We start from the raw sequence: 11,629 nt of genomic DNA, 5'->3' as shown, positions 1-11,629 counted from the left end.
CAGCTCCTGCCTGGGTGGGAGGGGGCAGGATCTGACCAGCCATGTGCTCTGGGAACTGCCTTGTGTCCTGGACATGAGCTGTGGCTCCCGTTCCCAGGGGCAGTGCTCAGGGCTCCCCCCCCATGCCAGAGGCTCGTGGAGGGAAGTTTAATGGTCACAAGCTGGGGAGACTTGTGTGGCAGCTCATGGCCCAAATTGAGAGCCTCGTAGCCTGGGGGGGTGGCCCTGCAGCAGTGGAGAGGGAGGGGAGCCATGCAGCCCCGCCCCCAGCAGCTGGCTAGGTTAGGGGGAGCCCAGCCTGGCCAGGGCTACTGTGAGCGAGGCAACCAGGAGGGCTCCTAGGGAGACTCTCAAGCTGGAGCCTGCCTCTGTCACGCTGTGGCTACCCATCACTGCTGCCCGTAGTTGAGGGCAGGGGGACTGGCGCTGTAGATGTTGAAGGGGTGGAGGCTGGCAGGCAGCGGGTAAGGTGCCACCCGTGGCTTGGCCCTGACGTACACGCTGTGGTAGGAGAGGGGCTTGTACAGGGGGGGCCCCAGCTCTGTGGGGAGAGGGTGCTGTGGAGCCGAGTTGTCCTGGAAACCGTGGGCCCCCACGAGTGGCACGAGCGGGGGGTTGTGGAGCTGGGCGGCCTCTCGCAGGAGGGTGGCGGGGAGCTGCCCCTTGACACAGCGCCGGCCCGGCAGCCCTGGGGAGAGTGCAGAGAACAAGGGTTGGTCACAGCCATGGCAGGGCTGCTGTGCCAAGGTGGCCAAGCCCTGCTCCTGCCAGAGCCCCACCCTCTCCCTCAGCTCTGCCCCATCTGTGCGAGAGCCCCACCCCCTTACCTAGCCCCGCCCTATCAGTGCAAGAGCCCCACCCCCTGTCTTAGCTCCGCCCTATGAGTGCGAGAGCCCTGCCCCTTGCCTAGCTCCGCCCTATCAGTGCAAGAGCCCCACCCCCTGTCTTAGCTCCGCCCTATGAGTGCGAGAGCCCTGCCCCTTGCCTAGCTCCGCCCTATCAGTGCAAGAGCCCTGCCTTAGCTCTGCCCTATCAGTGCGAGAGCCCTGCCCCCTAGCTTAGCCAGTGCTAGAGGCTGAGCCCAAGAGCTCCTGCACCTGGCTGTGGCTCTCTGAGCCCTCCCCTGCCCGCATGGCCTGCCCAGCTGCATGTGAAGAGGGCCCGGGTGGGGTTCCTCCAGCACCCACATCCCCTATGCCCCCCCCCAGCCAGCTGTAGGCAACAGCCCTGCCCCTGCATGCTTTCCAGCTGAGGGGGGGGGCACACTGGTGTCAGAGCTAATAGCCCTGGGGGTGGGGGTTACCTTTCTCCTGTGTGTCCTTCAGCTGGGAGGAGGGGCTTGTCCTCCGAGTGCAGGCCAAGGTTCTCAGTAGGGGTCTTGATGCCCTAGGCCTGCACATGAGAAGCAGGAGGGTGAGAAATTGGAGGGGAGGCCAGGAGCATAGGCAGAGATGCCCCTCCCCCACCGGAGCACAGCTCCCCTGGGAGACCCTCACTGCAAACTATTTAATGAGCTAATTTGCAAATGTGCAAACTGTCCTACACTGATTCAGGGGGTGGCTGGTGGGGGCTGGGTGGGAATGGGCACTGGGGTACATAGCTGGGGGGGGAGCTGCTGGGGAGGTGACTGGGGCTGATAGTGGGCCCCTCCCCCTTGTGCCATCACTTGCCCCTCCTGGCTGCTCGTCCCCTCTTCTCTTGGGATGGGATGGGGGGCATTGCAGCTGGGCGTGTGATGGGCTGCCAAGTGGATGAGCCCTTGGGTGGGAGGGAGACCCCCCAGTAGTTAGGACAGTGGGACTCTGTGGGGGGAGGGGAGTCACCAGTGCTCCCATCTCCCGCCGGGTGGGGAGGGTGCTGGAAGGGCAGTTACCAGTCATCTGGCTCGCAGTCCCGGAACCCCTTGGCAAAGGGGTTACTGGCGATTTTCAGCTGTGTGATCTGCAGGGAGAGAGAGAAGGGTGAGGGAAGCAGCCCTCCAAAACTAGCCCTGGAGACCCCCGCACCTCGGGGGGCTGGCAGCAGCTCAGGGACACCTGCCCAGATCAGCAGCTCCCTAGGCACAGTGGGAGAGGAATCCTGCGGAGGGATGCTGCACCCCCTGCATGAAATCAGCCATCAGGTCACCAACCAGCAAGGGGTGCTGTGACACCAGCAATGGGTAGGAGCCTGCACTGCACAGCCCCACCCCAGCAAGGAGGCGGAGCCTGTACTGCCTAGCCCCACCCCAAAGGGGGTGGAGCCTGCACTGCCTAGCCCTGCCCTCCCCAGCAGGGGGCGCTGTGGCACGAAGATGGTGTGCAGGCGGGGGACTCCTGAGAGCAGGGCTCACAGGAAGGGGGACTATAATGCCCAGCCGTGGGGCCCCGGGAGGGCTGGCTCAGTGCCCTGTACGATGGGGCTGGTTTCTAGGCCGCGCACACACCCGGTGGTTCTGGTAGGCGGTCACCGCCATGAACTGGGTCTCCACGAAGGTGAAGGATTTGAAGTTCTCGTGGGCGAAGCGCTCACTGTCCCGGCGCGGGTCCACGTACACCACGTGGAAGCGGGGCTGGTACCGGTGCATGGAGTTCAGGATGATCTGCGTGTGCCAGAAAAGAGCCGTGCTTGAGATGGGCAGCCACCGCCCATGGCAACATATCCCACCCCCTTTCATTCTATCCCCCAGTCCAACAGCCCACCTTGCCCCGACCCTCAGCCCATGGCACCCTGTCCCACCCTCCCATCCGCCATTCTGTAGGGCTGCATGCCGTGCATGGTATCTCAGCAGCCTTCTGCCCTTGCCAACGGTGCCATATCCCATCCCCCGTGAGCCAGGCAGCCCCCCTCCCCGGGGCTGGATTGGATCCGGCAGTGGCACCCCTAGAGGGGAACGGCCTTGTGCCCATTCCCTACCCCGAGCCCACCAGTGTGACGGGCTCCCAGCACCCCCTAGAGGGGACAGGCACCGTGCCCCATTCAACCAGCTATTGCTTAACCTTTTTCAGAAGGTGAGGGGGACCCAGGGGTGGCTGGGGGTGTTCCTGTTCTGCCAGATAATGCTGCAGCGGGGTGGTCTCTGGCCTTTAGGGACTGTCCCTTTCTCCCCCACCCCATGGTGTGCCTGCTGCCCAGGTGTGGCACGGTGGCTCACGTGGCCATTGTCGTCCAGCAGGTTGTTGGTGAGTTTGAGCTTGTCGAAGGAGACGATCTGCCTCATCCACTGGCCCCCCTTGGCGGGCGAGTCGGGGTGGAAGTGGACGCGGCCGGGCGCAGCGGGATCCGCTCTGCCAGCCACCAGCCACGAGGAGCTGTGGAAGGCGTATCTGCAGGGAGAGGCAGGGACTGAGCATTGGGGGGGGGCAACCAGCTCTGGGGGCCTCCCTCCCACTCAGGTGGAGGCCTCATGCATTGATGAGGGCTGTCTGGGCCCCAAAGGTTCCTCCTGCCCCCTATAGAGGCCTGTAGCCATGTAGGGGGGCAGTTCCTGTTCTGGGCTCTAGGACATTTTCGTGGGGGCTGGGATCCTGTTCTGGGGGCAGGGGGGAGACAGTGGTGGGGGGGGGCATGTGACTGAGCAGTGGGGGGAGGTGGGAGGAGTGGAGGTGGGAGGGGCAGCGGGGAGGCCGACACAGGAGGCAGGTGGGGGTGGGCACAGCTGCCAGAGCTATGGGTACCACGCCTATCCCCTGGCTGCCCCCCATCCCCTGGCTGCTCTGTTCAAAGATCTGGTGGGGGGGAGCTGGGCAGGAGCTGTTTCCCCCCACCTGTATCTCCCCCCCACCTATATCGCTTGTCATCCAGGGGTACGAAGTCCATGAGCAGCACATAGTCGGCCAGCGGGTCCAGCCCCGAGAGCTTCACCTGGAAGGTGGGGAACATCCTCCTGTGGGAGAGGAGAGGGGAGGGCATGGGGTGCTGGGGTCACCCTTGTCACATGGGGGGAGGGCTGGGGTCTCCCTATCGCACAGGGCCTGGTGTCATGCATCACAAAGGGAGAGGTTGGTCACGGGGGGTGATGCCGGGGTCCCTGGTCACACAGGGTTGGGGGTCAACCATGCGGGGATTGGGGGGTGTCACATGGGGTGCTGTCTCAGCCCTTTTCCCCGCTCCAGGGTCCCAGCAGGGTGACACATGGGGGCTGGGGTAAAGGGGCCAGGCTGCCCATCCCGGGGGGTGTGTGCAAGTGCCCATGGACTGGGACGTGTAGCAGCCTGGACACAGTGGGCGTGAGCATGAGTGTGGGGTGACACGAACCCACGCAGGAGCAGGAGAATAAGTGGGAGGGGGTGAGGGTGGGGGCCAGAGGTGGTGGAAGGGTAGTGGGGGGCAGATGCATTTGAAACACTATGTTGGAGGGGCAGTGCTGCTGGTGGGGGGTAGGCAGAGCTGCCCAGCAGCCCCCCGCTCCCGCCCCCACCCCCTGGAACATCACGCTGCAGCAGCAGCTCATGGTCCCTGTAATATCAGACTGAGACAGAGCAGCTGGAGGACCAGGCATGGAGATGGGCGGGGGGGCAGACTCCACCCCGACTGCCATCCGTGCAGCCCCCTCTCAATAGGTCCAGCACCTCCACAGCCCAAAGACACCCAGCCCCCATCGGCATCCACCATCTGCCCAGGTGCCCCCTTCTGTGCCCAGCCCCCTGGTGCCCAGACAAACCAGGCAGAGAGTGCTGACTCCTGGCGCCAGCCAGGCTCCTGGCAGTCCTTGTTCCACCCACCTCCCCCCATATCTCCAAGGGTTGCAGGGCTGGACCCGGCAATGGGGTCCTGGGCAGCCGTGACGTGTGGCACCAGCTGCCAGCCCTTAGCACTGGGGGAGCAGCTTTTCTGGCCAGGAACGAGCCACGTTGCCTGGTGTGGTGCAGCAAGGGGCCAGCTCAGACTCCCAGGAGGGTGTGGATGGCACCAGATCCCCTTGCATGGAACCAGGACAGGATCTCACAGAACACCAGGCTGGGACACGGGGCACAGCTCCTGCCACAGGGATAGTTTTTTGGGGGTGGCATGGCCCCTGCCAGGGGCTGTAATGGGAGGGGAAGTACATGGGGGTCCCTGTGCTGCCCTGCCTGGGCAATGCCCACCTACCTCCCCGCTTTGGTGACGATCATCTCAGTGCCCAGGCTGTTGAATTCCTCCCACAGGCTCCGCATCTCCAGCTGCACTGACACATTGGACACGTGCTGGTTCTTCCTGGCCGGCTGGACGCCGTCCCCGAGCCCCGCGGGCCTCTCCCCAGCAGGGACACCGAACCTGCCACAAGCTGGCGGGGGCCCCAGCAGGCAGGGAGCCCCCACAGGGTTTCCCCACTCAGGACCAGAGGCGAAGGGGCCCCCGTCAGACGTCAGGACACTCAGACTGGCTGTGAGGAATGCTGGCAAAGGAGGGGAGAGGATCACTGCCAAGCCCCAGTGGCTGTGGGCATCAGGGGGCTGGGAAATGGACCAGAGGCATCTTCTGGTGAATCCCAAAGCGACTGCGAGTTTGGGAAATGGCAGTGCCCCTTGATACCCCCATGCTGCCCCTCAATCCTGACCCGCAGCCCCCTGCTATTCCGGCCCTGAGCTCCCCCCCCATTCCTGACCTGCAGCCCCCTGCTATCCTGTCCCCTGACCCGCAGCCCTCTGCTATTCCGGCCCTGAGCTCCCCCCACTCCTGACCCGCAGCCCCCTGCTATTCTGGCCCTGAGCTCCCCCCACTATTCCCAACCTGCAGCCCCCTGCTATCCTGTCCCCTGACCCGCAGCCCTCTGCTATTCCAGCCCTGAGCTCCCCCCACTCCTGACCCGCAGCCCCCTGCTATTCTGGCCCTGAGTTCCCCCCTCTATTCCCGACCTGCAGCCCCCTGCTATCCTGTCCCCTGACCCGCAGCCCCCTGCTATGGTAGCCCTGAGCTCCCCGCACTCCTGACCTGCAGCCCCTTGCTATGGTGGCCCTAGGCTCCCACCACCCCTGACCTGCAGCCGCCTGCTATCCTGGCCCTGGGCTCTCCCCCAGTCCCACCCCACAGCCCAGAACTATTCTGGGCCTGGCTCCCCTGAGTCCTGCTTGGCAGCCCCCTGCTATCCCAGCCCTGGGCTCCCCCCCAGTCCCATACCGCAGCCCCCTGCTATCCCAGCCCTGGGCTTGCACCCCTCTAGAGTGACCAGATGAGATGAAGAAAATATTGGGACACATGGCGGGGGGCGAGGGGGGGGTGGTCCGCCAGCAGAGCAAAACAAAAAACAAAAAACCCAGTGCCGCCAGTGGAGCGAAATATCGGGACAAATTGTTTCCCAACCGAAGATCGGTCGGGATGCGGGACAACCAACCAAATATCGGGACGGTCCCGATTTTATCGGGACGTCTGGTCACTCTACACACCCTGCCCCTGACAGCTCTGCCAGTGCCCCTCCGTACCAATCCGCAGCCTTCCACAAGCCCAGCCCTGGACTCTTTCCATAAAGCTCTGCTGATCCAAGCCCTACATCCAGCTGGATTTGTAAAGTGCCTCATGCACAGGAGGGGCCCCCACTGCACTCACTGACCATCAGCTTCATCTCCGGCATCGTCGCTGGTCCAAGGGCTTCATGGCTCTGATGTTCAGCACCTCTCATCACCCTGAGCCCCCTTTCAGGGAGCCTCAGCCCCCCTAAACTTCCCACTCGCACACCAAGCCCCCCTCTGTGGCAAAATCCCCTTTCCCGGGAACACTTGCTCTTTCGTGAGACCCCACCCCCTTCTGCTCTCCCCAGGCAGTCAGTAACCAGCCACCGAGCTCCGGCTCCTGGAGCCGGGTGACCCCTGCTCGGCTGGTGTTTGGACTTTAGCATCACGGAGAGGTGTTAGCCAGGGCTGCTCCTGCAGGCTCCAAGCCAAGACACGGGGATTCCACCCTATCAACCTGCTACCCTGGCAGCTCGGCCTCCTGCTCTCACCCAGCTGGTATCGTAGCCAGCCCTACACACTGGCCCCAGCCAGGCCAGAAACTGCCAATTCCTTCATCAGGGGAATAGAACCCAGGAGTCCTGGCTCCCAGCCCCCCTCCCCACCCACCAGCTCCCTCTGCCTGCCCTCCCCCCCACATGACATGCTTTGTACAGGTATGTAACATGCACCTGTGTTCAGTACATGCTGTCAGTAAAGTCTATGAGCTGTAACGATTCCCACGCCCTGTCCGAGTGGGGGGAGGGACCCTGACCACCCAGCCAATCTGCTCTACACAGAGGTCACCACCTTGTCATAACCCTGGGCGCCCCTCACTGCACAGCGACCCCTAAACGCGGTACCCAGGCCCTGAGAGCGGTTGCAGGGGGTGCTCAACAGGCTCTGGAGCTCAGCCAGCGACCGAGAGGGCAGGGCCTGACCCTGACCCCAGCCTCACGTTGCAGCGCACAGATGGCTGGAGCCGGGGTCCTATGTATGTGCCCACTCCCCTCACACCACTGCACACCCGTCCCCGTGTCTCCCCCTGCCCACCCACTGTTTGTAGCCGAGTCCCTCGATGCCCCGTAGCTCACCGTAAACTGGACAGGTGGGAAAATGCCACAGCCTGGCGCAGGGAGCCGGGCAGAGTGGGGGATGGGGGCGCGAGGCTGCCGGGGCTCATCCCGGAGTCGGGAAGGTAAATGGGCCAACGGGAAACGTCGGCGAAGGGTTCCCAGCGGAGGAGCCCCCGGCCGGATTTACCTGCCATCGGTGCAGCGGGCGTCGCATCGGCTCCCTGGCCAGAGCCCGGCTTCCCGGCCCAGTGTGGCTGTAACTCGGTTTCTGAAGCCTCCGGGCTGGACCTGGTGATTTTATTCTCCTGCTCGGGGGGCGGAGATTCACCTGGTGCGGCGCGGAGCTGAGCAGCTCCTTGGGGGGCACTGGCTGGCTCAGGGCGAGATGAGCTGAGAAATCCCCCCCACCCCCGCTGCCCTGGGCAGGAGCTCAGCCATTAGCTATTGATGAGCAGACCATAAGCGGGGCACTGGGGGCAGCTGCCCTGCAGCGCAGGCTGGACTCAGCCAATATCCCCCGAGCCGGAGGGGCGCTGACCTCCCTGCGGGGGTAGGGCTTAGCTTTGCCGCTCAGACCTGAATGAATTCTTCCTTGCACAGCCCCAGAGCACGGGACATGAATCCAGCCACGGGGGGACCAGCCCGCTCCCCAGCCTGAGGTGGGAGGGATGGTGAGGGACTGCCTGTTCCCCAGTCCTACGCGGCGAGATGGCGCAGGGTAACCATGCCAGCGGCTGGGCTGGCTGAGCCGGCATCACCGGGAGCAGGAGCAGGCTCAGTGGAAGGGGCAGAGTGCGTTAGACCCACTTCCCTGCTCTCCCAGTCTTGGCCTCCCAACCACACAACCCAGCCCTTGCCCCTTAGTTCTGACCCACTGCACCCTGCTAGATTTGGACTCCCTTCCCCTCAGCTGTGCCGCTCCTCAATCCCAGCCTGCTGCCCCTCTGCTGGTCTCCCCTTCCCCCCTCAGTCCCACATGGCAGTCTCCCCAGCTCTTCCTACTCCCCCTCTGATCTCCCACCAGCCAAAGAATGAATTAAATAAAACCTCTGGGACATTTGTCCACCGTTCGTCAGACTTTTTCCTAAAAGCCGTTTTATAATCAGCCGTTATTTGACAAGGTTGGCATTTCTGGCGCTCGTAACTATTCAATGGCACATGGTGAGCAACTCGTCCCGCAGCCCAAGAAGTTACACAGGCAGATCTCAGTTCCTAAAGTCAATGAACTAACAGAAATCAAGCCAAACGGGTGGCTGGGTCAGTATCAATCCCCAGGACTGCACAGGACCGTGCATTACAAAGCAATGACACTCCAGTGCAAACACTCCCTTGTGGAACAAGGCTGGTGAGTCAGTTACACCCATGTCCACCCCCAACCATTAAAATCCCAGGACGTCCCTCCTTGTGTCACGCACTCCGCAGCACTCAGCCACCACCACAAATCTTCAGCTGGCCCCACTAACATCTGCAGCTTCCATCACACTCAGAAGCAAAACCCCACTCAAGTATCCGGGGGACATCAGAGGATGGGGCCTAGTGGCTGAAGAACTGGAATGGGCTCTGTTCCCGGCTCTGTCACCGACCGGCCGTAGTCACTGTCCTGCTCCATGACTCGGTCTCCCCATCTGTAAAACGAGGCGAGTGCTGCGATCTGCTTTGTGAAGGGCTCTGAGCACTGTCGCTAACAACTGTTAAGCTTGAAGCTCACACTGTCTGGTGCTACTTATGGACTTCGTCCTGGAGCTTAGACATTTATGCTGTTTATGCTGAACACCAGCTTGGTCTCAAATGTCACCACATCAACACTGTAAACGGTGCCCCTCCAGCACACACAACCCCCCTCCGTGCTGTGTGGGTTCTGCCCTCCGCTGGCTGGTCTGGGCCAGACAACCAGGAGAAGCCGCGAATCTGAAATCAGAGGCCCATCCTCACTTCTCTGTCTCCCCCAGGGCAGCAGCTGTTGAACTGAATGTGTGTGTGGGGGGGGAACCTTTAAATTGTGCTCCCCCTACTCTCAGCAGGTACCAGTCATCTCACTGGCAGAAACCCCTAGCCCCACCACCCCACTGCAGGGCAGGAGCCCCGCCCCCGAGCTTCCCCCTTCCCACAGTTTGCTAGGCAGAGAATGGCGGGGGGGCATTGCGAGCCACATTTTTACTGCTCGCGAGCTGCGGTTTGGCAAGCTTGTGGCACCATCCGGCTGTTAGACCTGGTCACAGGATCAGAGCCCTGGTGCTAAAGGTGGCGTTGGCTTGGCTGACGGAGACAGATGCTTATTAGAATCATAGAATATCAGGGTTGGAAGGGACCTCAGGAGGTCATCTAGTCCAACCCCCTGCTCAAAGCGGGACCAACCCCAACTAAATCATCCCGGCCAGGGCTTTGTCAAGCCTGACCTTAAAAACCTCTAAGGAAGGAGATTTCACCACCTCCCTAGGTAAGTCATTAGACAGCGGCCAGAGGAGCGTGAGACCGACACTCAGGTGGGGCGGGACAAGGGCGAGGTGACCGAAGAACCTGGCCAAGGCTCTCACCCCAGGGCTGGAGAGGGTTTAGCTGAGGCCAGTGGAGTAACGGTGTCACCTGGGGCTCTCCGTCTGGGCCAGTCAGCAGGCCCAGTGGAGTCCTGGGGGATCCTGGCATCCCAGGAGACGCTCGCTTCTTCCTGGCCACGCAGCCCTCATCCCCACAGAGTGACCCCCAGAAACATGCGGGGGGAGAGTGTCATTCCCAGTAACACTTTCCCATTGACCCTTGCTTCAATGATCTCAGCACAATCATCTCACCCATTGCCAGGCTGCCAGCTCATCACCGTGCCAACCCCCCACTGTACCAGGAGCCAGGCAGACCCCCTTGGCCCGGCCTATTTAGCTCCAGCTTTTCTGGGCTGAGGTGTCCGGCTGAGTTGGCCTGATCCTTTGGATGAGGCAGAGCACAGGTCCCTGGGGGCCCTGCCAGGACCCCGGGGGCCCTGCCAGGACCCCTCCCTCATACAGCCAGGTGGACGACTCCCAGGCTCAGCCCCAGCAGCGACAGTCTGGGGAGGCACAGGGTGGGACTTGCTGGCAGCTAGCCGAACTGCCCTGGTGGTGGCTGGGAGCAAAGCTGGGTGGCCAGTTGCTGCACCAGACGGGCACAGTGGCGGATTCTGCCCACGTGCCATCGGCAGCGGTACTTGGCCACTCACGAGCTGGGGTGTCACTGAGAGAGCCACCTGTGATTCAGCCTGCACCCCCAACTGGGACAAGCCTGGCCTGGCCAGGCTGTGGGGATGCTGCCTCATGCAGGCCTGGCAAGAGCCCCAGCCCCAGATGGCTACTGGCCATTGCAGAACTGGCTGAGGGACCAGGTTAGGGACCAGGGCTGGCTGGCGGCTCCCGGGTGTCCCTGACTCAGTTTGGCCATGGCAGGGTGCGTCACAGCCTGATGCCCCAGCCCAGTAGGAGCCCACCCTGGATCCCTGGGCTGCTCCCCAGCCTGTCCTGGCCCCTCGTTGCTCCCAGAGCCCTCACGGGTGTCTGTGCTGCAGACACTGGGGCTGGTTATCCTGGGAGCAGAGTGTGGACGCATCCTGCTGTTCTTTGAACTGACTGCGCCCTGTGTGGCTGGTGGGCACTGCACACATCCTGTGGCACAGAGGGATAGCCAGCGGGCACTGCCCATGTGCTGGGGGTGCATAGAGGGGCCCAGTTATCGTAACATGTCACTGCTCCCCCCTCACCCTGCCCCATGGGCCGGTGTCACCAGGCCAGGCAGCCGGCTCAGCCATTGCCCAGACAGACCCTGGAGCCAGGCCAACAGCCCCCCCACCCCCATGCCCAGTCTGAGGCCTGCTCCAGTGCTCACCCCCCCCACGCTCCCTGCTGTCCCACTAAGCAGCATCAACAACAGCCATAATTCCCCCCTCCCCATCTCTGGCTGTGCGCAGCCCCCAGGCTCAGGACCTCCACAGCCCTCATCCATCTTCCCCCTGCCAAGCTGCTGTCAGCGCTGGGGCGCCTCCTCTCACACCTGCTCATCTCAGCGCTCGATACGCGCCAGCCCTGCCAGGGACTTATTGGAGCTGCCAGCACCGGCGACAGAGGGAGATAAATGGGGCAGCGCCGGCTGGCGCTGCAGGGGACAGGGAGGCTGAGATGCGGGGCGGGAGGCACAGCTGGAGAAGCT

At 62.9% G+C, this 11,629-nt stretch overlaps 1 protein-coding gene across 1 annotated transcript; it reads right to left on the bottom strand.

The window, feature by feature from the left end:
- Positions 1 to 389: 389 nt before the first annotated feature.
- TBX10 (T-box transcription factor 10) lies at positions 390 to 6,529 on the bottom strand. Its single transcript, XM_030562230.1, has 8 exons — positions 6,505 to 6,529; positions 5,071 to 5,485; positions 3,764 to 3,865; positions 3,134 to 3,305; positions 2,426 to 2,581; positions 1,874 to 1,941; positions 1,304 to 1,392; positions 390 to 688 (listed from the first exon to the last, which is right to left on the bottom strand). Exons 1-8 carry the CDS (start codon positions 6,527 to 6,529, stop codon positions 390 to 392), a joined length of 1,326 nt encoding a protein of 441 aa, XP_030418090.1.
- Between the last annotated feature and the right edge of the window lie 5,100 nt (positions 6,530 to 11,629).

Source organism: Gopherus evgoodei, chromosome 4, assembly GCF_007399415.2.
Source record: "Gopherus evgoodei ecotype Sinaloan lineage chromosome 4, rGopEvg1_v1.p, whole genome shotgun sequence".
Taxonomy (NCBI): domain Eukaryota; kingdom Metazoa; phylum Chordata; order Testudines; family Testudinidae; genus Gopherus; species Gopherus evgoodei.
Note: the sequence above shows the minus strand (reverse complement) of the source record. Positions and strands in the feature narration are given on the sequence as shown.